We start from the raw sequence: 27978 nt of genomic DNA, 5'->3' as shown, positions 1-27978 counted from the left end.
AAAAAACCCATGGTGACCAGTTCGAGAAGCTGGGAGGTGGTAATTGTCATGGGTGTTGTCTTCTCTAGGAGGTGTACCATCTCTCACACTCCCAGCAAGACTTTTGCACCCACTCCTACACCTGGGGGCAGAAGAAGTACCTCCTAACCAGGGGTTCAGTCCAATCTGCTCCAAAGTGTCCACCCGCTACATAAAGCACAGACTTCTTTCTTTCTTTCACACCAGGACCACGGGGGCAGTCCAGTGGCTACGGCTTTCCCAGATCACCCTGCTTTCTAACATAAATTGTAAATTGAGTGGTCAATAGCTTTGGTGAACCCGTAGTCTTCCGGACCTGTGGCAAATACTAGTAAGTGCTTTTCCAGTGATTCATCTAATGGCTTCATAGCTGCCTGTAGGGGGGTGTAGACTGCTTCCAACCTTGGATGAGGTCAGAGATGCATTGACGTAACAGCACATAGAGGTCGTCTATAGTGGCATGGTTGGGAAGTGTTATTGGGGTTGTCCCCAGATTGATGGGCTGCACCAACACTTTTCCCTTGTGGTCCTTGGACAGGGTACAACCCACCAACCACTCTCCTGGAGCCACCCAGTCCTTGCAGTTTTCAACCAAAAGAGTGGCCCCTTGTAGCTTCTTGTGGGCCCCAATGGGAAGCGACCAGACCACCTTTTGCAGGGGGGGGCCAGGAGCAATTTTGCCTAGCAGGAGTGCAGACCACCCCATCTTGTTAAGGCTCTTTCCTGGCTGCCCTTTGTTTGGCCTTGTAGGCCTGGATCACCTTAAGCCACACTCTCCTCAGGCCAGCAAGGGGGGTAAGTCTAAATCTTTTATTACGTTTATACCAAGCATAACAGGAACTGTTGGGTTTACTGAGCCAAGGGTCACTATTACCCCCACCTGCTCTACCACCTGATCCTCAATTTGAATCCTCACCCAGGTGAGACGTTTGATCAAGATAGGTAGGTTGCTTACTGCTTTGAGGGACAACCAGAAGGGGAACCTGGTATAGACATGCAGTACTTTCTAGTCTCTCCTCCCATTCAGCCAGAGGAATATTGGGACTGGTTGAACTTAGGTACTAGAGCCAGAGCCAACCCTAATGGTGTCACACTGGCTGCAAAAGGGGATATATCCTGACAACTGCCATCAAGTGTGGGTTGGTGCAGCAAGGTGCTGTGGCAGTAAACACACTGATTCCATTTGAAATTAACAAAACTTGTATTGAAACAATGGCCCAAAAGTTACAGCCACCTGTGGGGAAGATACTCAGCTGGGAACACAGTTCTGTGCAGACTTGAATACAGGAACAGATTCTGATGTACTGACAGCGTCTTTCTCTGAGGATGGAATATGGCCTGGCCAGTCTAAGCCCAAAAGGGAGGATTCCATAGAAGGATGGCGTGTCCCTATCCTGTCCCTTCTTTACTGGAACCTCTCTATACCTCTGTTCATTATCCCCGCCAGAGGATGCACGGTCCCTATCCTACTCACTCACCAGAAAGAGCGCCAAATAATGGGAGCAAGCACCTAAAAAGGCTCTGGTGACTCAACATGGCTGCCAGGGTCACTTGTATGCAGCGTAGCCAACTGAATCACTGCCTCAAAGGTACATGGAAGCCACAGAGAAACCATGTTTCTCTCGACTTCCTCCCCGGCTACCATATTGCTCTGGCTGAGCACCACCTACAGTGGAGAACTGGGACTACATCTGCCTGCACAGTTCTTAAAATCTCATCACAGGAAAAGTGCTAATGGGATGTCCCAGAGCTCTTACTGTAAACTTTTTCCTGCATAAGCTGCAGGGAGCTCCCACTGTTTTCTAAAAAAAAAAACTTAGCCTCTGATTTAGTTACACAATGGCATTCATTTACTAAACCTGGAGAGTGCTACCATGCACAGCTGCAACAGATTTTGCACTTTCCAGTTTTAGCAAATCAACCCTTATGGCTTCTACAAGACTCTCAATTGGCCTTCAAACTCTCCCTGATATTTGGGATATATGAGGTGAGCTGAACCAAATTAAATGTGGACTGAAACACCTTCCTTCCAAAGCCTTATAGATCTGTGAAAGATGATTAAACCGCAGGTTTAGGTCACAGACACTGACAGCACTTCTACATTCATGGCATGTGGATGCACAGTCTATCAGGTTTCAGCATTAATGAGTATAAAAACTCTGTCCTTGATGATAAGCAGTGAAAATTGCTCAGACAAAATACAACTACAAGTTGCTCTACCTTGGAAATTCAAAAGTCATCATTGGCATTTTGCTGCCCCCATCTGCTGGCTATCTGACATTGGTTGCCGGTAACTAAAACCTGAGCTTTTATAACAGCCTGCTAACACCACAAATGTGCTGTTCTTTACAATAATTAATCATTTATTAAGCGGCTTTTCTGAACTCTGTTTTCAGCACAGGAGTTTTAATAAAAAGTCTGTGTTTTATTCCCAAAACAATCTTTTTCTGCTGTTATCTGTTCATCTGCCGTAGAGGATCTTCCTACTTTTTATTGTTTGCTGCTGTATAATTGGAGCTGAGGTTTTAATATTTCCAGCCGAAGATATCTACATGTCTCACTTCCATCACATATAAAAAATAAAGGTTTCAGGGTGGTGGATGGAGCCATGCAAAATTCCTTTATGACCCCATGTGCCAGAACTCTCTTGATTTACAATAGAGAAACAAGTCCCACTACATGGGTATATTCAGGGGCGGACTGACAACTCATGGGGCCCCCGGGCAATAGGGGATCATGGGGCCCCTGTGTCCTTGCCCAAACTCAAAAAAGCCTATGAGAAAGGTACCAGGGGCATCTCATGGGGCCCCCTACTGACCCCGAGCCCTCGGGCAGTGCCCGAGTTTCCAAATGGTCAGTCCGCCCCTGGGTATATTTAAAACCACCCCAAGGTTCGGTGTTTGTAAGGGGTAAAATAGGCTCTAAATACTGTAGCTCCTGAGGGTTATGGAAGCTTATTTCAACTATCCTGGACTTGTTCTGATGCTACAAAAGGCCCCTAATAAATTGTTATATATTTTTTTTTTTTCACAGAAAGAAATAAGAGAATTAAAAATGAAAAATAAAAAAGCAACAGTTCAAAAATGATCAAATACACAAAGAGAAAAAAAAAACACAAAGAATTTTAAATGAAATAAGCTAAACAATCCAAATGCACCCATTCACATCTTCAAGCTCCAAAATTCTCAACATCCAAAATCCCATAGTTTTTGATTGTGCCTGTTCACAACCTGAGAGAAGCTTGGAACTGGATAAAGACTTGTAGCTGGAAAAAGCTTGCTAGCGGAAAAGACTTCAATGGGAGCACAGAAAGAAACACAAAAATGTATTGTGTATTTTCCCCCCTAGCAAGAAGCTTTCCATGAGCTAAACATGAGCTTAACATAATTTCCTTTTTTCCTTCTTTCAAACATGTTTAGGTTACATAGGCTAATTGGCTCCTGTCCTTGAAGGCATTGACTCGGTTGAAATTACAATATGTAAAGCGAGTAAATTGTTGGCACTATATAAATACCTGTAATAAATAAATACTAGGAAATAAAGTTCAATTTAGCAGCTTGATGACTTAAACTAAGAATTTCACTGATGACTAAGTCAGTAACGTGGAAATCACTCCACTCATACCTACTGACCATCAGCTTTTCTTGGATACCATCCATAGATATGGATTATTTGTGCAGTGTTAACAAATCAACAGGTAGGTTATCGACCTTAATGCACTCAAAAGCTAGCTCTTTATGTAGATTAGATGGTCTCTCCTGCTTGCAAATGGGAGAGGTGATCTGGCATCATCCCATCTCTGGTATAATGGTGGAGCAAGTGGCTAAATTGCCACCAATTTATGGAGGGAATATGCATAATGCCCTAATAATAAAAAGGATAAGGATGCTTTTATTGACATTCCAAACTATGGTATACATGGATATTCTGACTCAGATTGTTGTGATAGCAATTTATCCCTTGTGAGACCTCTCTGCCCAGCCTGTATAAGCAGATATAATCACTGTGGGCAATCCTTATCAGATAGCTGAACTCACCAATACTGTGTTCATCCAGAAGTTGCTTTATTCTGTACATGTGACAACAGGATATAGCAGAATGAATGGTTTCCAGTATTATGCGGTCAAAAGATGATACTTTCTGTAGCGTACTATGCAGAATACATGTGTCCCTGTTACATGTGGACTGTTAGCTGCATCCATGACACAGGAAGTGCTGAACTCAAGAAGAAGGGAGGAGCTTCATATGCAAAGGAATTGTGTCATAGATCTCAGGGAGGTAATATGAAAAACAAGTGCATTACCAAATAAGGCCACTGATGACAGCATATAACTATAGAAATATCCATAGGAAATGGTACAGAGAATAAACTATATGAATTCTCATGTACATTAACATAAATATTAACTGTGTAACAGCATACTCCCCGTCTGGCATTGTAAATGTCACTATTTAAACCATAACAGTAGTTATACAATTGCAAATAAACAACAGTGCAATTTGCTTGATGTCTTGAAGACCTGAAAGACATAAAAAAGAGAACATGCATATAGTGCAACAATTATAACGTAAGGCTTCAAGTTGTATCAATTAAAGTTCAAGACACTTCCTTCTTGAAGTCACAGGTTGGATCCAGCAGCATACGCAAGCAAGTTCATTCTCCAAAGGGCAAGAGCAGAGCAAGTTCCGTGATAGATCTGCTGAAAGTCTTTACAGTCCCTTGTTTTGCAACTTTCACCTCCACCTTGCGTACCTTGCCGTCATCACTAGGAATGCTCTTTACAATGAGTCCCATAGGCCACTCGATTCTTTCAGCTTGCTGGTCCTTCAGCAGAATGAGATCTCCAACTTTATTAGACTCTGAGAACTGTCTAAGTAATGCTTTACCTTGTATGGTGATGGGAGCCACAAATCCCAATGGATCGTATAAGCTGTTCACCACTGATAGAACACCACGCTTGATAAATGGTTTGTCTGCAGAGCCGACTTGAAAGCCGAAGGTATCTTTTAATAAGTCCCACCGTAGGCCCAGACTTCTCTGTACAGGTGGTATGTCCATCCCAAGATTTAAAGCTTTAAATCCAGTGGCATGATCGCCAGGTTGAAAGGCTTTCATAACAGCGACCCTATTCGAGGCAATCTTGTGTAGTCTGAGGTTAGCCTCGGAAAGCATACCTTGTGTCCTTTGGAGCAGGTCTATGGCTTCTTCGTCTGTAGGGAAAGACTTAAGTCCATCGTCAACATAAAGGTCTCTCTCAACGAAGTGTCGAGCATCCGCACCATACTCCTTTTCTCCATCAAGGGCAGTCCTTCGTAAACCATATGTTGCAACAGCGGGTGAGGGACTATTTCCAAAAACATGTACCTTCATGCGGTATTCAATGATCTCATTGTCCATGTTGTTGTTACGGTGCCACAGAAACCTTAGGAGGTTCCTATGGTCTTCACGTACAATGAAGCAATGAAACATTTGCTCAATATCAGCAGTTATGGCAACTGGTTCTCTTCTAAATCTCATAAGTATACCTACAAGGTTGTTGGTTAGATTCGGGCCAGTGAGAAGAACATCGTTCAGGGATACGCCTTGATGCTTGGCACTGGAGTCAAATACTACCCTGATTTGTTTTGGCTTACGTGGATGATACACTCCAAAGAAAGGCAGGTACCAGCACTCATCGTGTCTTTGAAGTGGTGGCGCTGGTTCGGCGTGATCATTGTCAAAGATCCTTTTCATAAAAGCGATGAAATGTTCCTTCATTTCAGGCCTGTTCTTTAGTGTTCGTTGAAGTGAGTTGAATCTGGATAGAGCCTGTTCACGATTGGTTGGGAGTGTGGCCCTTGCAGCACGAAGAGGTAATGGTGCGATCCAGCTGTTAGACTCATCCTGGAAGAATTCTTTGTCCATTATTTTGATGAACTCTCTATCGTCGACTGACAAGGCTATTTTGTTGTCATCACTTGTAGGACAAAACACTGTGGTATCTAGGTTGTCATTACAAAGAACAGGAGTAACATCAGGTACTTGGATGATGTCAAGAGGCTTCTCCTTTACTTCATAATGGTGAGGGCACTGTCTGAAGTGGGATGCATGTCCATTTCCCAACATATAAGTTTTGAAGGAATGGATTTCAGATAACGTTCTGTCCAGGCATACATCGCCCACTATTACCCAGCCTAGGTCAAGTCTTTGTGCATAAGGGGCATCGTCAGGTCCATCGCATTGGTCGCGTACCTTATGTACTCTGAGAATGTCTCTTCCTAGCAGGACCAAGATTTCAGCACTCTTGTCCATCGCAGGAATCTTATCAGCAAGGTGCCTTAAGTGAGGATGATAATATGCAGCTTCTGGAGTAGGAATCTCTTCTCTTTCGTCTGGTATCTGATCACACTCAGCTAATGTTGGGAGGGGTATGCCTTCTCCATCCTTGATATGAGAGACCATGAATCCATCGACCCTTCTGCCAAAGGTCTCTACACGGCCAGAACAGGTTCTGAGAGTATACGGTGTGGCGTGACCTTCTAAGCCAAAGATCTCAAAGAATTTAGGCTTAACCAGGGATCTGTTGCTCTGTTCATCTATTATGGCATACATCCTAGCAGCTTCCTCAGGATGATCCTTTGGGTATATCTTGACTAGGCATATCTTGGCACAGCATTTGTGATCCAGTCCCTCTCCACAGACTTCTGTGCATGAAGAAGAAACATTACTTTTGGCTAGAGCATGACTTTGTTGCTCCCTGCCATAATTTGAGACAGGGGTTGAGGTAGGTAGCTGCTGCGGGTTGTCTGGAAGTGGAGTAGGATGCATGGCTGTAACATGTCTGTCGCTACCGCATTCTGTGCACTTGATGACAACTTTACAGTCTTTAGCAAAGTGGTTATAAGAAGCACAGCACTTGTAGCATATTCCAAGTTTCTGGAGAATCTCCCTGCGCTCATGTAAAGGCTTTGCCCAAAGCCCACGACATTTCTTAAGAGGGTGAGGCTTCTTGTGAATAGGACACTGACGATTAGGGTCTTTATCTCTGGCATCCACAATGCCTTGGTCAGTAGGTGAGGTTGTGGAGGGTGAGATGTCTGTCCTTTTAACAGATATTGCTCTAGTACAGTCTCTACGTTTAGCTGCTGAGTTATCATACGTTGATGATGATGAGGATGAAGCAGGTAAGTTTGGTTCACTGAAGCTGGGATCATTTCTCATCCAGGCTTGATCACTAATGAACCTGAAAAAGTATGAGAATGGAGGAAAGGATACGTTATAGTCTCTATTGTACCTTGAACCCTGTTGTGCCCATTTCTTTTGCAGGCCGTATGGCACCAATGGGTTGACACCATGAGTGGTCTCCAGGAAGCTTAGTCCAGCTAGACGTGGGTCTGTCTTTGCCAACTCTAGCTCCATGAGGAGGTCACTTAGATCTTGGAGCTTGCGATAGTCTTTGTTTCCTATTTTTGGGAAGTTTTGCAGTCTCTTGAATAGAGCGATCTCTATGGCTTCAGAGCTACCATGGGCTTGCTCAAGTCTTGCCCATGCAGCAACAAGACCTGCGTCTGGGTGGTCAACATGTACTGTTCTCAGTCTTTTAACACGATCTGCAGATTCTGGTCCCAGCCACTTTATGAGAAAATCAAGTTCTTCCTTAGTAGTAACGTTGAGATCAGAAATAGCAGCCTTGAAGGTTGATCTCTAGGCCCTGTAGCTCTCTGGACAGTCATCAAACCTTGAGAGGCTGGTGTTAATGAGCTCACGGTGAATCATATATCTGGCAAAGTCATTCAAGTCTGATCTCTCACTCTTTGGTGCCAAAGTAACTTATGGAACCCCTTGGGTGTGAAAGTTCTTTGGTGATGTAGGGTGAGGTTTACCAGGGTAAAATGATGTTGCATGAGCGTTTAACTGTGGTGTAGTCTCTAAGGCTTTTGCTGGCTGTGGCTTGAGCTGCGACTTGTCACTGGAAGTCACCTTGTTGTTGGCAGGAGTTGATGTGGTTTGCTGCAGAGATGTACTTGTGTTGTAGATTTGAAGAGGCTTAGGCATATGGAGCTGAGAGCTCTCTGTGTTGAGAGTCAGAACAGTGTTGTTAGTAGGAGGTACAGGAGATGACTCTGTATCTTCGCAAATGTTATGCTTTAATACGAATTCACTGGTGCGTTCAACTGGATCTTCCAGTTCTGCTGGGATAAGGCAGTCTGAATTAGTACATTGTCCCATTGCTTGTTCAAGGACTTTCAGCCTTGCTAGGGAAGCTGCTTCCTCCCCTTCCATCTGCAGAATCTTTGTTTGGGAATCTGCCCCTGCTTGTTGAGAAGCCATTTGTGCTTGGAGAGCTTTGCTTTGAGCTTCCATCTCTCCTTGCTGAGCTATCATCTCTGCTTGTTGAGCTATCTTGCTTGCTTCTACCTCTGCTTCCTTTCTGGTAAAAGAGCTTTGCGCCTTTTTTGATTCAGCATCAGCGCGGGCCTCTATTAGCTTATCGCTTAATGTCGAACTTCTGGAGTGAGAGGATCTAGAAGAAAGTGCAGTGCGTTTGGTTGAGGTGGATCTGTGAGATCTGGTCTCCTGCAGTTGGGTAATGCGGAGTTCTGCTTTAAACTTAGCATTTTGCACTGCAAGATCCCTTTGTTGGTTTAGTGCATCGGTCCTGGTCAGTTCTGCTGAAGAATCCTCTATATTAGAGTCCTGCAAGAAAGCTGAGTATTTTATAGACAGCCACTGGTAGCGTTCATACGCAGCAGATAGGCGATTTATAGAGTCTCTTAATTCAGCTGGTTGATCATTAAAGTGTGACAAAACTGACATGCATTGTGAAGTTCGGTCCCAGAGGTCTGACAGATTACTGGAGAACTCATCTCTAGTGGCTTCATAGTTTTCCCTGAGTTTCTGTGTCGGTTTTATTGTACGTTTGGGTTTTACGCTCTGTTCGGGAATGTCTGCAGAATCTGCTCCCTGTACATCTGCTAGTTCAGAGGAATGATGTATCTGCGTTGGTTCGGCCATAAAGGAGTGTTCAGAGCCTTGTCTAGACATTTCTTACTGTTCTGCAAAAATTGGTACTGTCTCTTTAAGAAGATGAGCAGCAGCTTAGACAGGTGGGGTAACACAGTTCAATGCAGAGAAACAGTTTTCAACATTCACATGAAGTGCAGTAAGATTGTGCGACCATGTGCTTTGCAAGATGGCGGATGGCACTGAGCTTGATTGCAGATTAGGCACACACATATACACAGCAGGCTGTAGGGATTCTATGCATCTTTTGACTATTCTGACTCAGATTGTTGTGATAGCGATTTATCCCTTGTGAGACCTCTCTGCCTAGCCTGTATAAGCAGATATAATCACTGTGGACAATCCTTATCAGATAGCTTGAACTCACCAATACTGTGTTCATCCAGAAGTTGCTTTATTCTGTACATGTGACAACAGGATACAGCAGAATGAATGGTTTCCAGTATTATGCGGTCAAAAGATGATACTTTCTGTAGCGTACTATGCAGAATACATGTGTCCCTGTTACATGTGGACTGTTAGCTGCCTCCATGACACAGGAAGTGCTGTACTCAAGAAGAAGGGAGGAGCTTCATATGCAAAGGAATTGTGTCATAGATCTCAGGGAGGTAATATGAAAAACAAAGTGTATACCAAATAAGGCCACTGATGGCAGCATTACTAACTATAGAAATATCCATAGGAAATGGTACAAAGAATAAACTATATGAATTCTCATGTACATTAACATAAATATTAACTGTGTAACAGCATACTCCCCGTCTGGCATTGTAAATGTCACTATTTAAACCATAACGGTAGTTATACAATTGCAAATAAACAACAGTGCAATTTGCTTGATGTCTTGAAGACCTGAAAGACATAAAAAAGAGAACATGCATATAGTGCAACAATTATAACGTAAGGCTTCAATATTAACTGTGTAACAGCATAATGAAAGAAACAAAATAAGCTAGTTGTTCTCAAAGACACAAGACTTGCCCTTCTACATACAGTGGGGAAAATAATTATTTGATCCCCTGCAGATTTTGTAAGTTTGCCCACTTACAAAGAAATGAAGGGTCTATAAGTTTTTTTTATCATAGGTGTATTTTAAATGATAAAGGCAGAATATCAACCAAAAATCCAGAAAAAACACATGATACAAATTATATAAATTGAGTTGCAGTTCAGTGAGTAAAATAAGTATTTGATCCCCTACCAACCAACAATAATTCTGGCTCCCACAGACTAGTCCTGTCAATTTAGGAAGGTGCTCCTAACGACAACTCATTATGTGTATTTAGGACACCTGCCCATAGAATCTTTTTCTTGCGCACCACCATGGGCAAGACTAAAGAGCTGTCAAAGGATGTCAGGGACTAGATTGTAGACCTGCACAAGGCTGAAATGGGCTACAAGACCATCAGCGAGAAGCTTGGTGAGAAGGAGACAACTGTTAGATTGATTATTTGCAAATAGAAAAAATACAAAAACCGCCCTCGGTCTGGAGCTCCATGCAAGATTTTGCGTCAAGGTGTAAAGATGATCCTGAGAAAAGTAAAGGATCGGCCCAGAACTACACGGAAAGAGCTTGTGAATGATCTCAAGGCAGTTGGGACCACAGTCCCCAAACCATTGGTAACACAATACACTGGATTGAAATCCTGCAGCACCCGCAAGGTCCCCCTCCTCAAAAAGTCAAAGATAAAAGCCAATCTGAAGTTTGCCAATGAACATCTAAATGATTCGGAGAAGGACTGGGAGAAAGTGTTGTGGTCAGATGAGACCAAAATTGATTGGCACTAACTCGACTCACTGTGTTTGGAGAAGAAAAAATCTGACTATGGCCCTAAGAACACCATCCCTAGCATGGAGGTGTAAATATTATGCTTTGGGGCTGTTTCTCTGCTAAAGGTACAGGCTGGCGTTGTCTCATTGAGGGGCCAATGGACGGGGCCATGTATTGTAAAATCTTGGATGAGAACCTTCTTCCCTCAGCCTGAACACTAAAGATGGGTTGTGGATGGGTCTTCCAGCATGACAATGACCCAAAACATACTGCCAAGGCAACAAAGGAGTGGCTCAAGAAGAAGCACATTAAGGTCATGGAGCGGCCCAGCCAGTCTCCAGACCTTAATCCTATAGAAAATGTTCGGAGGGAGCTGAAAATTCGAGTTACCAAGCGACAGCCAAGAGACCTTTAGGATTTAGAGAAGATCTGTAAAGAAGAGTGGACCAAAATCCCTCCTAAGATCTGTGTAAACCTGGTAACCAACTACAAGAAACGTCTTACCTCTGTGCTTTTCAACAAGGGTTTCTCCACCAAGTACTAAGTCATGTTTTGCTTGTGGATCAATACTTATTTTACTCACTGAACTGCAACATTTGTATCATGTGTTTTTTCTGGATTTTTGGTTGATATTCTGTCTTTATCATTTAAAATACACCTATGATAAAAATGATAGACCCTATATTTCTTTGTAAGTGGGCAAACTTACAAAATCTGCAGGGGATCAAATAATTATTTTCCCAACTGTATGCCGATTTCTGACCGCTGTCACTGCCAACAGAAACTAGCCGTATATCTGTTTTTTGCTGCGAAACAAACGATAACCAGGGCTTGGAAGAAACCTTCCATCCAGTTCTGAGTGGTTAAGGACCCTTTGAATCAATTGTTGATTAACCACTTCCCGACCGGCCGTTGTATATAAACGGCCGGACGGTGGCACTGCAGGGTCGGGTGGCCGTCTATAAACGGCCTCCCCGCACCCTGCTTGTGCGCGCTCCCTGGGAGCGCGCAGCACCGCGATCCGGTGCCCGCTGTGTCCTCCGGACACAGTGAAACACCGATCGTCGGACGGGACCTCTGTACGAGGTCCCGATCATGTGATCACTGATTGGCCAATCAGTGATCACATGCAAAGTAGTAAGCAAGATGTCACTTCTGACATCATTGCTTACTATGTGTGAAATCTGTGAATGATCACAGAGGTCACATGGTACAAGGCTATTCACCAAAGCCTTGTACCATGTGACAAGCTGTGACCAATCACAGCTCACTCAGTTCTCCTCAATGAGTGCAAGAATGCACACAGAGAGAAAGAGAAATGATTGCTTTTACATCCTATATGGGTGTAAAAGCAATCACTGTAAAAAAAAAAAAAAAAAATCTTCATCACCCCTCACAAGTAGTACAGTGTCACCATGGTGACACTGTACTGCTAGGGTGACAGTATGTTAAAAAAAAAAAAAATAATAATAATAATATAAAAAAATAAAAAAAAAAAGTTTAAAAATTATAATTTTTGCTTATAAACTAATTTGGATTTTTTTTTTTTTTACTAAAAAGATAACGGAATAAATTTTGGCTAAGATTTATGATGAAATATTATTTATTTGCAAAATTTTATAAAAAAAAAACACTTTTTTTCAAAATTTTTGGACATTTCATTTACATAGCAAAAAAAATACAAATCCCAGTGGTGAATAAATACCACCAAAATAAAGCTTTATCTATCTCAAAAAAATAGTAAAAAATTCATTTGGGTACAGTGTTGCATGACCGCGCAATTGTCATTCAAAGTGTGATAGCGGTAAAAGCTGAAAATTGCCCTGGTCAGGAAGGGGGTAAAAGTGTCCGGTCTGGAAGTGGTTAAAGAGAAAATGATTGGTCACCCAATCAAAATTTTTTAAACTCTGGGAACACTGCCTCAATTAGGTATTGTTGGCTCGGCCCCACCTTCCCATTCCCCTCTTTTGTCTTACCCTTGTTCTAGTCCCCCCCCCCATTTTGGTATACCCCCCCATTCCAGCATACCTCCCCCTTTCTCTTTTATTTCTTCCTTTGTTCTTTGTCAATTCCTGATTTGGATGCTGTTTTTGAAACCTGGGCTAAATAGCTGATATTCGCTATGATAAGGTTTGCTCGGGTATATGATGAATAAAATTCAAATTTACAGATGTTCGCTCTTCTTGTATTGTTCTATCAGTTTTACATTTCTGTAATTTCCCATCGCCCCTGCATGGGCTCATTGTGATGTGTATTCTGGTATTCTTCTTTAAAACAATAAACATTATTCAACCAGAAAGAAAATTATTACTCTGGTCCTAGTGAAATATAAATATAAAAAAATCACGACAAGTAAATAAATTTTTTTTATTAAAGTAGAGCTATGGGCAAAACCTTTTTTTCATTTTGGATAGAGTAAGGGAGGGTTATAACCACTGTCAGGTTTTTTCTGTGTCAGTGTCCCATTTCTGAGATTTCCCTTTACTTCCTGTCCCGTAGCCAAACAGAAATTGAGAGGAAATGCCTGCAAATTAAGGGAATCGGATAAGACCCCCAGGTTACCAGAACTAATCTCCCAATAAAAAGATTTTCTCACCTTTTACTTTTCTGTTGAAAACCCAAATTTTGGGATTTTATTTTACTTTCAATGATAATAGTGTAGCGCTCTCTAGTGTACATACTTTAGTAAGTGTAGTTAGAGGGTTGATTGCAGCCTGGGGGTGAGTAAGAGGGTTACTTCAGATCAGGCTGGAAAGCTCTATAGATCAGTCCTCTGGTACCCCCCCCTGCTCTAGAAGCTTCTAGAAGTCAGTAGGTGGAGGTAAAGAGAATCTGATCTACATATCTTTGGGAGTGTGATCAATCCTAGGCAGGAAGCTTGGCAGTGTGGTAGACTGGCCCATAAATATGACAAAGCCTAGCCAGCAGTATAGTTGGGTGGAAGATGGATGGTTGAAGTGCTGCAGTGTAGCCTGGAAGGTGGCCTTGGAGAAGGGGGTTCTGCCTCCAGGCTGGAGGAAGGGGGAAAACTGAAAGAGGGAACTCCACTGTCCTAAAATTCACTGGGGAAGGGCAGCCTGCATAGCCTGGAACAGAACCAGCCCAGTGGAAGGCCTGAAAGCAGTTCTATCTACAGCTGCAGGACAAAGACATTGTGGTACCTCTACACCCCCATGCCCTAGAAGGGAGAAGTCTGCTAGATAAAAGTTCTTGGCAAGTCTTTTGGGGATAGTTTAGTGTGTTAGGCACGTTTTTGTTTGAACTTTGACAATATTATTTAACATCAATATCACTTCCATGTCATTGATGTTTCCACTACCAACTGATTCATCTTACAGCAACGTATTGAAGCAATTCACTCCCTGCCTCTCCACACTATATACAGCATCCGTTGTGGTGCAAACTTTTCCTCGATATGAGGTTATTGTCAAGATGGGAGAATTAGGTAGGTTGGAGGGACTATTACCCCAAACAAGGACTTATTCATCCATATATCATTGATACTATAGAGTGACATCATGCATGGCTTTAAGTTACATTTAATATTATATATTTATTCTATTTCCATGTCAATTTTTTCAATTGTTATTATTGTATTCCATTCCCTGATTGTGCCCTTTGTCCTATTTCTATTGATTTTATTTCCATCCTATTTCCATTTATACTTTTGGAATTTCTTTTGCTAAATTTCAGGTTCATTTACTTTGTCCCTTCTTTGATCATACTTGTGCATGTTAGGGGAGCTGGGACCCCGGAGCATGGGCTGTCTTCTTGCATGACCACGTTGTCTTTTCTCTGTCTGTGTGTGGTGGAGGTGTCACACATTTCTGTCAGTGTATGTTTTGATTTTGACTTTGTAATTAAATTAAATTTTGCCTTTTTGTCTAACAGCTGTTTATCCTCATTGGAACCTCTATGCCAGCGGATCCTTTTCCCCTGGTTTTTTTGTCTTTTGTTACTACATTATATATGGATCTGAGGACACTACTTCTTGTATAACACTTAGTGAGTCGGCAGTATTTTACTCTTACGCAATTTTTGAGTTACCCAATTTTGGAACTCTATTCATAATATAATTGTTAATCAATTTTTCCTTGTTAGGCATCCCAGTTTTTTATCTAATCTTGCTATACCTGGCATGTGTTTACCTTTTTAATGTCTGCAGTGGGTACCTGTTCAGGTTGGGGGACCTATCTTCTCCAACAAATCTCCCCAAGTGCGGAGGTTTGTTGGGGAAGACAGCCTGCGGGCTTTAATGTTGTTAATATTGTAACATGTAGTTCATATATGCTATGGATATTGTGCCTTGCGGCTCTTAGATACGAGCAGCTGACGCATGACTGAAGCCTCCCAGGGACCACCCCTTTCAGCCCATTCCTCCTATCTATTACTGCTTTTCTTCATTCCTCCCTTTTCCCTCCCTTCACCCCTCCTCTTCTGTTCCTGATTCTGGACCCCTAGCTCTCTTCTATCATCTTTCCTCTTTTTCTAGGTTGATTGGGTGATCCCTCCTGGATGGCTGATGTTGGAGACTTGGCTCTCCATTACAAGGAAGTTGGGAGATTGAAATTGCTGTGAAGGATTTTTTTTTTTAAGGATAAGTTTATAGTTAACGTTTGCACATGGTAAAACACGTATTGATGGGATAAGGGTCATGTCCTCCTATCGTGCTACCTGCACATGGTAGCTGGGTGTTTTGACAATGCTTGGCATTTGTATCATTTTATTCTGTTTTACAGGTTGTATTATTTGTGGGCTGGGGTTGGGAGGGGGAGCTTCTGAACCCCGCTGTTTCCAACCTCTCCTTCGCATAGGGTTGCACCCTAAGGGCTTTGCCCTGTAACTATTTGTGGGTGCTCTACAGCTTCGGTGACCTAGGTTCTGCTCTTAGGGGTTCTCTTCGAACCCCTAGTATTCTACTCTCTTCTTCTTGTCTCCCCTCTTTTCTTTCCTTCTTGCTTCTCTACATTACTGCTTTCACATCTCCTCCCCCTCTCCTCCCTCACCAGGGGCAGACTGACCATTTGGAAACTCGGGCAGTGCCCGAGGGCCTGGGGTCAGTAAAGGGCCCCATGAGATGCCCCTGGTACCTTTTTCATAAGCTTTTTTGAGTTTGGGCAAGGACACAGGGGCCCCATGATCCTCTATTACCCGGGGGCCCCATGAGTTGTCAGTCCGCCCCTGTCCCTCACCCCCCTTTTTTTGTTTCTCTTCTCCCCCTTTCTTCGCTCATGCCTCCCCTGCATCTCCCTGGGGCAGCCGGTGAGTTGGAGCTTACCCAACATCTAAAAGCTCATATATTTCTTTAGTAAACACATTTTTGTGCTATTCACCTTACACCAGTTTTATAATGGACTTGCTTCATACCCCAAATGTGCTTTGCTGACCCAAGTTCTTTCATACACCAGGAACCATTATGCACCTCTTTAAAGTAAATTCAGACCAGGCTTAGAGCAGTTAATACAACGTTTACTTAACGATATGCAGCATAGTCCAACATGGACAGTAACAAGTAGCATTCCCTAACTAGGTGCCCAAAACATACCTCAGCAAGGTGCTAGTCCACATTTCTCATGGCGTGGCATTTCTCTGGTCATCTGGTATCTTCTGGTGGGCTACTGGGTGCAGCAGTCCCCCTCCATCACTCCAGGGTGTCATGGCTTCCTGAGTAAGCATCCAGCCTTCCCCCCTTTCTATATATAAATCACAGGGTAGGCTGGGTCCAGAAAGCCTTGAAAAGAGCAAAAACAGTTAACCTTCCCCAGCCTGGGCCAGCCGACTGCACTAACTAATGTAGGCAACCTGCCTATATCTAGCAATGTCCAGGAACCCAGGGAGTTTTGGAAAATGAGTTAAATGGACCATCTAATGAAAGGTGAGTTAATGAGCACTTCTTCATAGATACAGTATGGGGAATAAGCATTGTCACCCTAGAATTATAAACGTATTACTGGCAGATTTACCAGGTAAAAAAAAAAAACAAGCTTAAAAAAGGAAACCTAATGCAGCCACCGCATTTAAGGACTGGTAAGTTGCAATTTATTACATTTCTGTTCTTGGGTTTAAAGAAATTTTAAGGAACAGCTAAGACTGTGACAATTTGCTATTCCTTTTACACTTCTTTGAGTTTTCCTTCCTGTCACATAAGTAATTGGGAGCTATTTTGCCTTGGAATTACTTTGGGTAAATTGCTGCAAGGTTACGGCACAGACAGCAAAAATAATCAATTCCATGAAACAAATGAAATAGTGACAAATAAACCCTAAAGATATTACCGTAAAAATAAATGATGGTTTTGTGTGTATTTCTCAATACTATTGAATTTATTCATATTTATGACTCATATATTTCAGAGAAAAGTCTGAAAATGACCTTTTCTTCAGTTACCAGGACTTATTGCACATTTTCTACAAAATATTTTTGCTGGCATTTAAGTCTGTCCTCCGACAACCAGGGTAAGGGTCATTTAATTAATTCTGTGTTTGACTTTCAAAGGGAATCTTCTGACGGAAAGCAGCTCAAGATAAAAAGGAAGTACAGTAAAAAAAAATACTTGAAAAGAACTTTGGAATAAAGGCAAAATTCAGTAGTAAGTCAGTAGTAAATGTAGCACCCAGATGCAGACTGACCATTTGGAAACTCGGGCACTGCCCGAGGGCCCGGGGTCAGTAGGGGTCCCCATGAGATGCCCCTGGTACCTTTTTCATAGGCGTTTTTGAGTTTGGGCAAGGACACAGGAGCCCCATGATCCCCTATTGCCCGAGGGCCCCATGAGTTGTCAGTCCACCCCTGGTAGTACCCTCCTAGTTAGGTAAATTTAATTATTTTTGGTTCCTTTGTAATCACTGGAACAGTTGTTGATTTCTTTTGGCTGTTCCAGATTTCACAGACTACAGGTTTGAATGCTCTCCCCTGCCTAGAACGTTCTGGAGCATGGGGAGTGGAGCAAGGCAAATGGGCAGCATGAATATTTATTATGCTGCAGTCAAACCCTGGGACAACTTGAAGCTTGTGGGACTTGATGCAAAAGTTGACCGGGGGCCCCCCACTACCACCCACTGCTTTCACCACACGCCAAAATACGTGAAGTGATTTCAGATCTATATTTACATATTGAGAGGGTAATTCAAAAGATTTTGGAGAAGCTGTCCACATTTAAAATGACCTCTCCAATTATTTTGAATACTTGTAAGCAGAACCCAAGTGTAGAATGTAAAAACACTTGCAAGAATATATTCCAACCTTTTATTTCCATCCCCCCAGTGAAATCATGAAACACTCTCTCTTCTCCTCTCCTATTCTCTTTCGTCTCTCTCTATCCTTCTTGCTCTCTGCTCCTTCTCTCTTGCTGTCTCTGTCTCTTAAATTCTCAAACTTTATTTCAATCTCATTCTCTCTTTACATCTTTCTCTCCCCCCATCTCTCTCTTTTTCTCTTTCCATTTCTCTCTCTCTCCCATTCTCTCTCTCATTTTCTTTTCCTCTTTTTTTACTTAAAGCGGAGCCCCACCCAAAAGTGGAAGTTCCGCTTTAAGTCTTTGTCCCCCGCTCCCCATTAAGAATTGGCACCTTTGGGGAGCGGGTACCCGAATTTGACAGGTACCCACTCCCACTTCCGTTGCAATCACTTAGGTGATCAGAAGTGAAAGTTGCCCTCCCTCCACGTAGTCTTCTGAGACACGTGACAGGTCTCAGAAGACTACGGGGCCATTCACAAAGCACAGCGCTTCTCACGCATGCGCATTGGGCACCTGGCTGTGAAGCTGCAAGCAATCACAGCCGGGTGCCCACATTGAAGATGCCGACGCCAGGGAGAGAAGATCACCGGTGAAACCAGCCATGGTGAGGACACCGCTGGACCGAGGGACAGGTAAGTGGCTGTATTTTAAGCCTGGGTTCACACTGATGCAGTGCGAAATTTGCACCGGTTTCTGTACGATTTCCACACCGCGTCATAATCGCACCCCGTTCACACAAACCATTGCGGGTGTGTATCTTAAGTTAGCGATACCCTGAAATCAGTTCGCAAAATGCGCTGCGATGTGCAGAAATGGACCGCATGGGTGTGAACACCAAATGCGATCTGATTCTGATGCGGACTAAAAAGGGGTCCTGCACTTTTTTAGTATGGATGCGGTGTGATTTGAACCACACAAAATGTATGGCTCAAATCGCACTACATAGAAATAGCATGTGATTTGCACAGGAGTGCGGTGTGGTGCGGTTTCTGTACGAATCACATGCGATGTGCCGCACCGCATCAGTGTGAACCAGGGCTAAAATTCAGCAGCTACAGTTTTTGTAGCTGCTGACTTTTATTTATTTTTTTTTTCAGGTTGAACTCCACTTTAATCTCACTCCATTAGTTCAGTATAGATTTACACCAGAAACTCCACGTGATATGCGCAGTGACATGCCGCAGTTCCTGTGCAATTCACATGCAGTTCTGCTCAGTGCGATCTCAGCCCATTCATTTTGAATGGACAGAAATTGCAATGCACCACAAGTATTTTGCATGCGCTACTTTTTAAAATGCACTACAACAAAAGTACCATGCAATCTGGTGTGGGCAAACACACTGCGCTTGCGACCTGTGTTTGAGGTGTCAGTAACTTCTCACTGACACCCACTGCAGATCGCAAATGGAGTGTGTTTTGCATGCAGTGTTAATTTTACAGGAACGCACAGCACGTTCCCCTGCGATTTCTTTGCAGGCATGGTGTGTTCATCTCTCTCTTTTGTCTGTATGCAAAAAACTAAAAAATAAATCAAAGTTTGGCTTACTGCACACTGAAGGACATTTCCATTACACATGCTCAAATAATACAGGCAGTCAGTGTCCTCACCATTCCCAGAGCACTTTGCAGACAAGACTGTGGTATCCATAATGTGAAAGGTAATGATGCTGTTTGGTGAACAAACGCCACATGAACACATTTTCACCGTCTGTACAGAGTTTGGACTACAGAGCCTGCCGAGGGCGATTCCTTGCCTGCCCTACACTGAGCACTGAATGGACTGACACAAGGAGACCACTCAGCCTCTGAACAGCTGCAACTCCTCCTGTTCGCTTTTCATCTTGTGTCCAGTTCTAGATAAGAGATCACAGGGCATGTGAGGAGCGGGCTGGGCAGAGGGAGATAATATATTTCATTGGGCAAGGCTTCTTGACAGGATAACTAAGGAGCGGATGTTAACACTTTCAGCAAAGTAGAAGGAAAGCAGCACCTTGCAAAACATGGGAGGAATCAGCTTCTGCTTTAAAGAACAGGAGTTGACAGGCAGTCCCCCCCCCCCAAGCAGGGGCCAGGTCCCAACTGTGACTTCTGCGACCTCTGTTGTTATGCCAGTGCCCTGGGGAGGTATGGAGCACTCTCCTAGTCTGATTGTTAGAGAGGAAAGCTGAGTAGCAGCCTGGATGTAATAGTCAGGAGTTCAAACTTGGTTCATGAGCTGAGAGGCTCTGCAGGCCAGCCCCTCTGGAATTTCCCCCTGCTCTAGGACTTTGGAGAAAGGTCTAGAAGCAGTGGGCAGATATGAGGAGTGGCTGGGCTGAATTCTTGAAGGATCTTGGCCAATCCCCAACAGGAGGCTTGGAAAGGGGCTGGGACTACTTTTAAGAGTTTCTGAGCCTGCTCAGCTGCAGGCAGGGAAAGTTCAGGTGGAAGACAGTGAGGAAGACGTGAGGCTGAAGGCAGGAGCCTGAGAGGGAGCCCAGATGGAGATAGGGGCTCACCTACAGGCAGTGGAATTGGAAAGAAGAAAGCTCAGAACTTCACTGGCCCCCCAGAGTGAGGACCACCTGTACAGCAGGGAAGGAGTGGCCTGGCTAAAAGGCCTGATAGCAGCCACCAACCCATCAGCAGTACAGGAGAGGATCTGAGTGAATACCCCTGCACCCCCTTGGTGGATAGGGGAAGGAACACTCTGGTGGGAAACCAGATTTGCTACCTACTTGGGTTTGTCCACTTCTTAAAGTACCAGGCACCAGATCCCCTGTTGAGGGATACCTCCAGACATACCTCACCCTCTGCTGGGTGAAATAAGAGGCGTTCATCTAGGATCTGGGGTGGTACATTAAGGAGATTCTGGCTAGCACTCCTAGAGATTGTGTTGCAGAAAAGGCTTGTAAATAGTTTGAGGAAGTTGTCCTTAGTTCACTCAGTTCCCTTGGGCATCCTGTACACCCCTAACCCTATCCCAGTTCAAATCCTCTAAATAAAAGCAACAAAATCAAACCTCAAGGACTAATCTCTGAATCTGGATACAAGCCTGTGTGAAGATGCGTGTTGCCTGGCTGTGCAGGACTATAGGGGGACCTAAACACTCAGCAACTCCTCAGGGGGTAGTGCTATAGGTAGGTCAGAAGGTGGCTTGGCTGAGAAGCACATAAAGCAGTCACTCGTTTGTCAAAATCACTGCTGCTGTCACTACCCTTGTCAGCCTTGTAACAGAAGGAAGGCGCCCCATCCCTAAAGTAAACCCTTGTGCCACGGGCAGCTGTCCCTTCCACCCACCCCTTGTCCCGGCCCTGCCTGAGGGGTTCATACATCTGGCCTTCCATAGTCACTCATGGGAGGATTGTACTCTGAGCCTAGCAGTTGAAGTTTGCAACACAGAGAACTCTGTCCTCCTTTTATTGTTAGTGGTTCTGGAGTATCCCATACTACCCTCCAAGTTATTTAAATGAAATGACAAAAAGACATTCCCTAGACTGCTCTTTGAGTCAGTGTGCCTGAACTGTGCTCTGTGTGTGCTGGCAGTCTCTGCACTTTTAAGGGAGAACTCTGGTCTTCATCATCTATGCTGCTTTTATTAGGGAGTGAACAGTGACTGTGCCTTTGACCATCATCAGCCAGTAGCTCTTTCAGAGGTGTACTACATAAATCTAACAATAAAAGCTGCTGCTTAAAGCCAACTTCCGGCTATTTAAAAAAAAAATGTAACTGGTCCTCCAGCAACCTATTCTGTAATACCAGCTTCTATCCCATGTAGTACCTTTTCTTTACCACAAGATGTCCTCCGTCCTTTGGATTGAATTACTACCAAAAGATTGAGGTTTATATTGTGAGTACTGGGCACCATAGACCAGCCCCCTGAAGGGGTGTCATCAAATCACCCTGTAACCGCTGCGTAATTATGCAGAGAGTGGCACTGGTGTCATCTCTCTGTATCATTGAGGACTGCCTAGCCAAGAGAAGATACAAATAGGAAGAGGACTCTGTGGCATTATGTGACTGGCCTGAGGTTTTCAGAAAAGGTAAGTAGGTAAGAAAAAGTTCTTAACCTGAATGTGCTCAGCACCAATCTGGCACCACAGGGCTTATAAACTTTTCTGGATTCTCTTAACTATCCGAAGCAATAATGCTATGTTCCTCTCACCCGTAACATGCTATGTGACAAACAGTGTGGTAGATATATCGAAGAACTGGTGTAGGCTTCAGCCAAGATGGTAAAATGCTCTAATCAAACATTTGTGACAAACGGTGGTAGATATATCGAAGAACTCCTGGTGTAGGCTTCAGCCAAGATGGTACCAGCTTGGTTAGACATTTCATCCTCTCATAAAGAAAAGGTAATTATTTCAAAAATAATAAAATGACTGCCTGCAGACCTTTAGGGGTGTAGTGAGACCATAAGGGAAAGTCCTGGGTTGGGTGACACACTGAATTTTGGTTTTGAATGTACTGTATTGCAGAAAAGCTAACAATCCACTGTGGATTGGAATGAAACTGAAATCTGTTCTATACCCTCACCAGTATGGTTTAGGCAAAGCACTGTAAGTTACTGTTGAGAGAAGGTGTTGCTCCAATGCAAATGTACTGTTGTATGCAGGCTATATGGGGCAATGAATATATTGATGTGAGTCACAGGCCATACATGTACAGATGGAAAGGAGGGGATACCTGAATTGTTTGACAAAGGACGTTTCTAGACCTTGGCACCCAAGGCACATACCCCAGGTCTTCTACTGAGTGCCCCAGGTCTTCTTTGAGATATAAATGCTTTCTATGCATTATACAGTTATTGATGGATCATTTTGTAATTTATTTACTTTTCAATCTATTGTGCAGGATGCCAGGGATGTGTCCTGGATGGCAGCTATATTTGGGTAGTGGTCCCTTTAAGATAGAGTTCAATAGATGTTTTTTAGTACCCAGGGTTCTAACCCATGCAGGGTAAGGGGTTCTTGGGTAGTTCACTAAGAGAGGAGAGGACTGATTTGCAATACTCTCTGGATTGGTAAGTCCTCATTTGGGACCCAGAAATTGGAGGTGCAGGGAGACTTTGGGGTGGGGAAGAGCCTCCAAACCCTAATTAGGCAACACAATCAGAGAAAAAAGATGGTGAAGCAGTAGTTTTGAGGTTTGAGGATTGCATTCCCAGTACTTCTGCCGTTCTAGCACTCAGGGTGACAGAGCAGTTAAAAACTATTGTAAATTCAATGCATAGACCAGGGTTTCTCAACCAGGGTTCTATGGAAGACTAGGGTTCTTTTAGAGGGTACCAGGGGTTCCTTGAGCAATGAGCAATTTCTCCCTCTCATATAAGTTCCCAATGACACCATTGATCCTTTTAGCTATCTATAAGGGGGTAATTCTTCCCAATGACCACAAGTGTAAGGAGCATTCTTCCCACTGACCATCACACTAATGTATCATGATATAGTCATTTTTATCAGGGGTTCCCGGAGATCAGAAAGTTATTTCAAGGGCTCCTCTGTGTTGAGAAAGGCTGGCATAGACTATCCAAAGGCCTATTGCAAATGGAATGCTGGGCATTTTGAATTCAAAATGCTTCTCCCTACAGAAATCAATCCAGTGCTGAACTTTGTCTCATTCACCAAGTTATTGCTGTGATGGAAATATATTGTCAAATGCATGTAGAAATGCTGTCTATCCACCTCCATCAGGGTACAATATAACTGCAATCAAGAGTCTGAGAAATTAAGTCTGAGATTCCGAGTTATTCGTGCCCACAAGATTTATTGGATACTTATACAGGAAAAGGGAAATTTACTCATAAATTGGTTTTCTTTCCCTTTAAAAAGCTGAAGTTCATGTACATTGTGCATATTATCCAGCTGTCTTTTCTGAGAGGTAGGAAATGGGGATTGCAGATTAGTCACCCTACAGGCAATGGTAAGCAGTCATTTCCAATGACTTGATTGAGTACCGTGCTGATTATGTAAAATCAACTACCATGGAAAAAAAAAAGAGCTTCTGTCTAGTAGAAAATACAGAGCTGTAAAATGATGAAATTTAATAGGCTCAATTCACAAAGCATATGGATAAATACCTTTATTTTACTCATGTGATGGTAATTTTCAAATTTCATTGAACTCAACTGAAAATAACAGTCTTTTTGTTTAAATAAATTCTTATCCAGGTGTGTTAGCTCTGACAAATAAGCCCAATGTATTAAAGCAGAGCCCAAATATGTATATCAATATAAATAGAAAATGCTTTTAAAGTATAAATATAGCCATTTTGCCCCCAAAAATTTGAACAGGAAGATTTTTTTATTGCAGAGGAGACATAAGATTTTGAAATTAAGGGCTCATTCACACCATCCTGCAGAGACGTCATTTTTTCTGGACGTGTCCTGCAAGAGCACAACAAACACCGTTGTTCTCTATGTGCCCTGTTCATACCACAACACTAGTATCATGTGCAGATTATTTCTGTGCAATAATCTGCCACGTGTACAAAACTAATTGAAGCGCACATGAAAGCTGACGTAAAGTGATGTCTCTGCAAGTGAAATTTGCGTGTCAGTTTCCATCAGTTTTTCTGAAAGTATGGTGTGAACGAGGCCTAAGGCTTCTTACCTTTCTGTTTGCATTCTTCTTTTTTGTGTGCATCTGTCAGATGCCCCCAACGTTTTCCCTGCCCTCCCTGACAATTTTTGTGCATTTTGTGCAGATGCCAGGCCTTCACATGTGCAGGAGTTACGTCAGTCAAGGTGACCAAAGATGCAGAAGCTGGATAGAAGATGTTAATGCCGGCAAAGGAACTTAAGGATACTTAAGGGTAATGGCAAAAAAGGACATTCCTCCTGAACTATGTACAAGTCCCTTTCACAGCAAAAGAACAGATTTTTCTTCTTGGAGAGCTAGCCAGCATCTCCTGTTGTACCACCCCATACTCTAGATACTCCTTATCCAGCTGTTCTGGGGAAATCCTTGGGCAGGGGATCCAGTGCCTGTCACTTTAAGGGAAGACAGTCCCAGGTAGTAGCTAATCCAGTTTCCCACCAGAGTGCTCCTTCCCCTTACTGGCCCAGGGGGTGCAGGTCTACTCACTCAGTCCTTCTCCTATGAGCTGGTGGGTCAATGGCTGCTCTCAGGCTTTCTGCAGGGCCACTCCTTCCCTGCTGCATAGGTGGTCCTCACTCTGGGGCCAGTAAAGTCCTGAACTTTCCTCCTTCCAACCTTCTCTGCCTGTAGGTGAGCCCCTTAAGGGCTGTCCTAACCCCATGCCAAGCCTCCTGTTGGGGGTTGGTCAGGATCCCTCAAGAGTGCAGACCAGCCGCTCCTCACTCCCTCCCACAGCTTCTAGAATTTTCTCAAAGACTCTAGAGCAGGGGAAAGTCCCAGAGAGCTGGTCTGCAGAGCCTCTAAGCTCTGACCTGAATTTAACCTCCCTCTGACTATTATACAGGCTGCTGCTCAGCCTCTAACTAACAATTTGGAATCTAACTCCGCCTAGCTACCTAGGAGGGTGCTACATATAACTTTGTTTCTTCTGATCTCTTATCTTCAAACCACTACATTTGGGAATGAATTTGCACAGTGGTGGTTTGAAGAAAAATAACACAGAAGATACTAGGTTAAGCAATGAGAGACTTTTATTTGAACTTTTCTTTGCTATACTCTATAGTGGTTTGTTATATTGTTAAAAATTTGTTCCTATTATTTATTTGGTTTGTACTGATACACAATAGATGCACTTTTTTTTTTTTTCCTTTTATGTTACACTGTCCATTCTCAGCCAGGTTTCCTCCAGAGGTTGCTAAGGATTCCAAAAGATGTGGCTGATTCGCTTCCCATTTGATGGAGCTTGCATAGTTCCAGGTCCAACACCACTTGGCAGAACCAGTAGCGTAACACCTCACAATTATATTTCTAAGAATTCTTTACTATTTAGTTAGGTCTTGCCAGTTAATTTCTTTAAAAAAGGGCATTGAACCCCTGTGATCTTTGATCTCTTTCATGTTGTTCAGGCATATCACCTGTCAAAGGCTGCCTACCCCTGATCTATGGCCAGCTTAAATAGCACCCTCTCTACAGGAGTGGAGAAGGTGGGGGTCCTTCTTCTGAGTCATTCAGCTAATTCATTCAGCTATATATGTGTGTGTATCCCAAAATCCAGTTATTTAGGTTTGTATTAACACCACAGCATTAAACCGGGAAAAATCATGGATTTCCGCACCTACAACTGCCTCCTGCTGATTGTAAAAAGATTACCTGAATACAAATGGTTATAAAAAATGTTTAAAAAATGCAAATTTTACTCTAAAACAGGGGTCTCCACTTTCTAAACAGGGCGCCAGTTTACTGTCCCTCAGACTTTAGGGGGGGACTGTGACCATTGGGAGGAGATAAGGTCCCAACATCAGTGGGGAAAAACAATGCCCCATCCTTAGTGTTAGTGGGAGAAATTGTGCCCCTTTGTTGGTGTTTGTGGGAGAAGTTGTGCCCCATCATTGGCTTATTGGTGTCAGCGGGAGGGTTTGTGCCCCAACGTTGGTGTCATTGGGTGGAATTGTGCCCCATCATTGGTGTAATTGATTCCAATTGTTGGATTCTCAAAACTTTCTAATTGGAAGGAGATCAGGTCCCAATGTCAGTAGGGAAAAACAATGCCCCATCCTTGGTCAGTATCAGATATTGTGCCCCTTTGTTGGTGTAGGTGGGAGGAGCTGTGCCCTATCATTGGTGTCAGCGGGAGAAATTGTGCTCCATCATTGGCATCATTGGGCCCATTTGTTAATGTCATTGGGATGAATTATGCCTATTCACTGGATTCAGTGGGGGGATTATGCCCCATTGTTGGTATCGGTGGATGAAATAGTGCCCCAGGGGCTGGATAAAAGTAAGCAAGGAGCCACATCTGGCCCTTGGGCCACAGTTTGGAGACCACTGCTCTAGAACATAACACATAAAAAAAATATATGGAAAAACGCTACATGTCCTTTAAGGCCATAAATAAGACACAAGAGTTTACAATCCAACAAGCAGCATCTGTCACTTGGCTAGCAGACTTGTCACATTTCCCAGGCTCCAAACCCCTCTACAGCAGAGCTCTAAAATCCATCTAATCTCATTATGTTTGTCTCCATCTATTAGGTGCGAGAGGAAATTGAATTTCTGTCAGAAAGCTTTGCCTTCCTGAGTGTTTTACTTGTAAGAAAAATTATCTGAGAATGTAACGGATACAGTATAAAAGGATCCTGAATGAAGCTCTGATCTGTTGAGATGCAGGAGGGTGCAGGGGTGGCTAAGAAGATATCATTGCTTGCTTGTGTGGAGCAAATAAAAATCAGCAGTGTCACTCCTGGCAACAACATATGAAATAGGATTTTATTTTCAACATGTACTTGTAGTTTTAGCAGGAACAAAATATTAGGCAAATAAGGGTAAAGAAGATAGGTGTCAGTTTTGCTGTATTTAAATTTTTCATGTTTTAGGGCCTTTTGGAAGGTTCACAGTAAGCTCAGTCTTCTGTAAATGTATGCCCCCATGCCCCATACTACACAAAAATCAGCCAGCATTATACGGGATTCACAATATTGAAAGCATGTTCCACCAGCAGAATACCCCACACATTGAGGGGTCTTCAGTATCCAGCCCCAATATACACTGCCACTGCCCACTATCCTTGTCCAAGGTGATATCTACCTCCCAGCACACAGTCACTCTGCACAGTAGTCTTTTTACTAGCATCTAAGTGAGCTTGTGCAGAGTTATGCTTTAGAGACTCCATATAGTATCAGTTATATACATAGTTTTGGGCATATTTTGACACCATTTGACTAGTGATATTTACTTCCTAACACACAAAGCTCACTGCAAAGTATCCATGTCACCATTGATATCTACTTCCAAGCACCCGGAGCTCACTGTCCTGTTTCCATGTCACCACTGCTATCTACTAACCAGCACCCAGAGCTCACTGCCCAGT

General features: G+C 43.2%; 1 protein-coding gene across 1 annotated transcript in view; it reads right to left on the bottom strand.

Moving 5' to 3' along the window:
* Window positions 1–9399: 9399 nt before the first annotated feature.
* The window catches only part of ALPK2 (alpha kinase 2), a 210381-nt gene continuing 191802 nt past the window's right edge, over window positions 9400–27978 (bottom strand). Inside the window, exon 11 of the mRNA XM_089683424.1 lies at window positions 9400–9874. Within this exon, the coding sequence (XP_089539550.1) occupies window positions 9574–9874 (301 nt within the window). The 3' untranslated portion in view covers window positions 9400–9573. The remainder of the gene's footprint in view (window positions 9875–27978) is intronic.

Source organism: Staurois parvus, unplaced genomic scaffold (assembly GCF_062004578.1).
Source record: "Staurois parvus isolate SC_StPar_1 unplaced genomic scaffold, SC_StPar_1.0 ptg000310l, whole genome shotgun sequence".
Classification (NCBI taxonomy): domain Eukaryota; kingdom Metazoa; phylum Chordata; class Amphibia; order Anura; family Ranidae; genus Staurois; species Staurois parvus.
The sequence above is the reverse complement of the archived record's forward strand: the minus strand, read 5'-3'. Positions and strand labels throughout refer to the sequence as shown.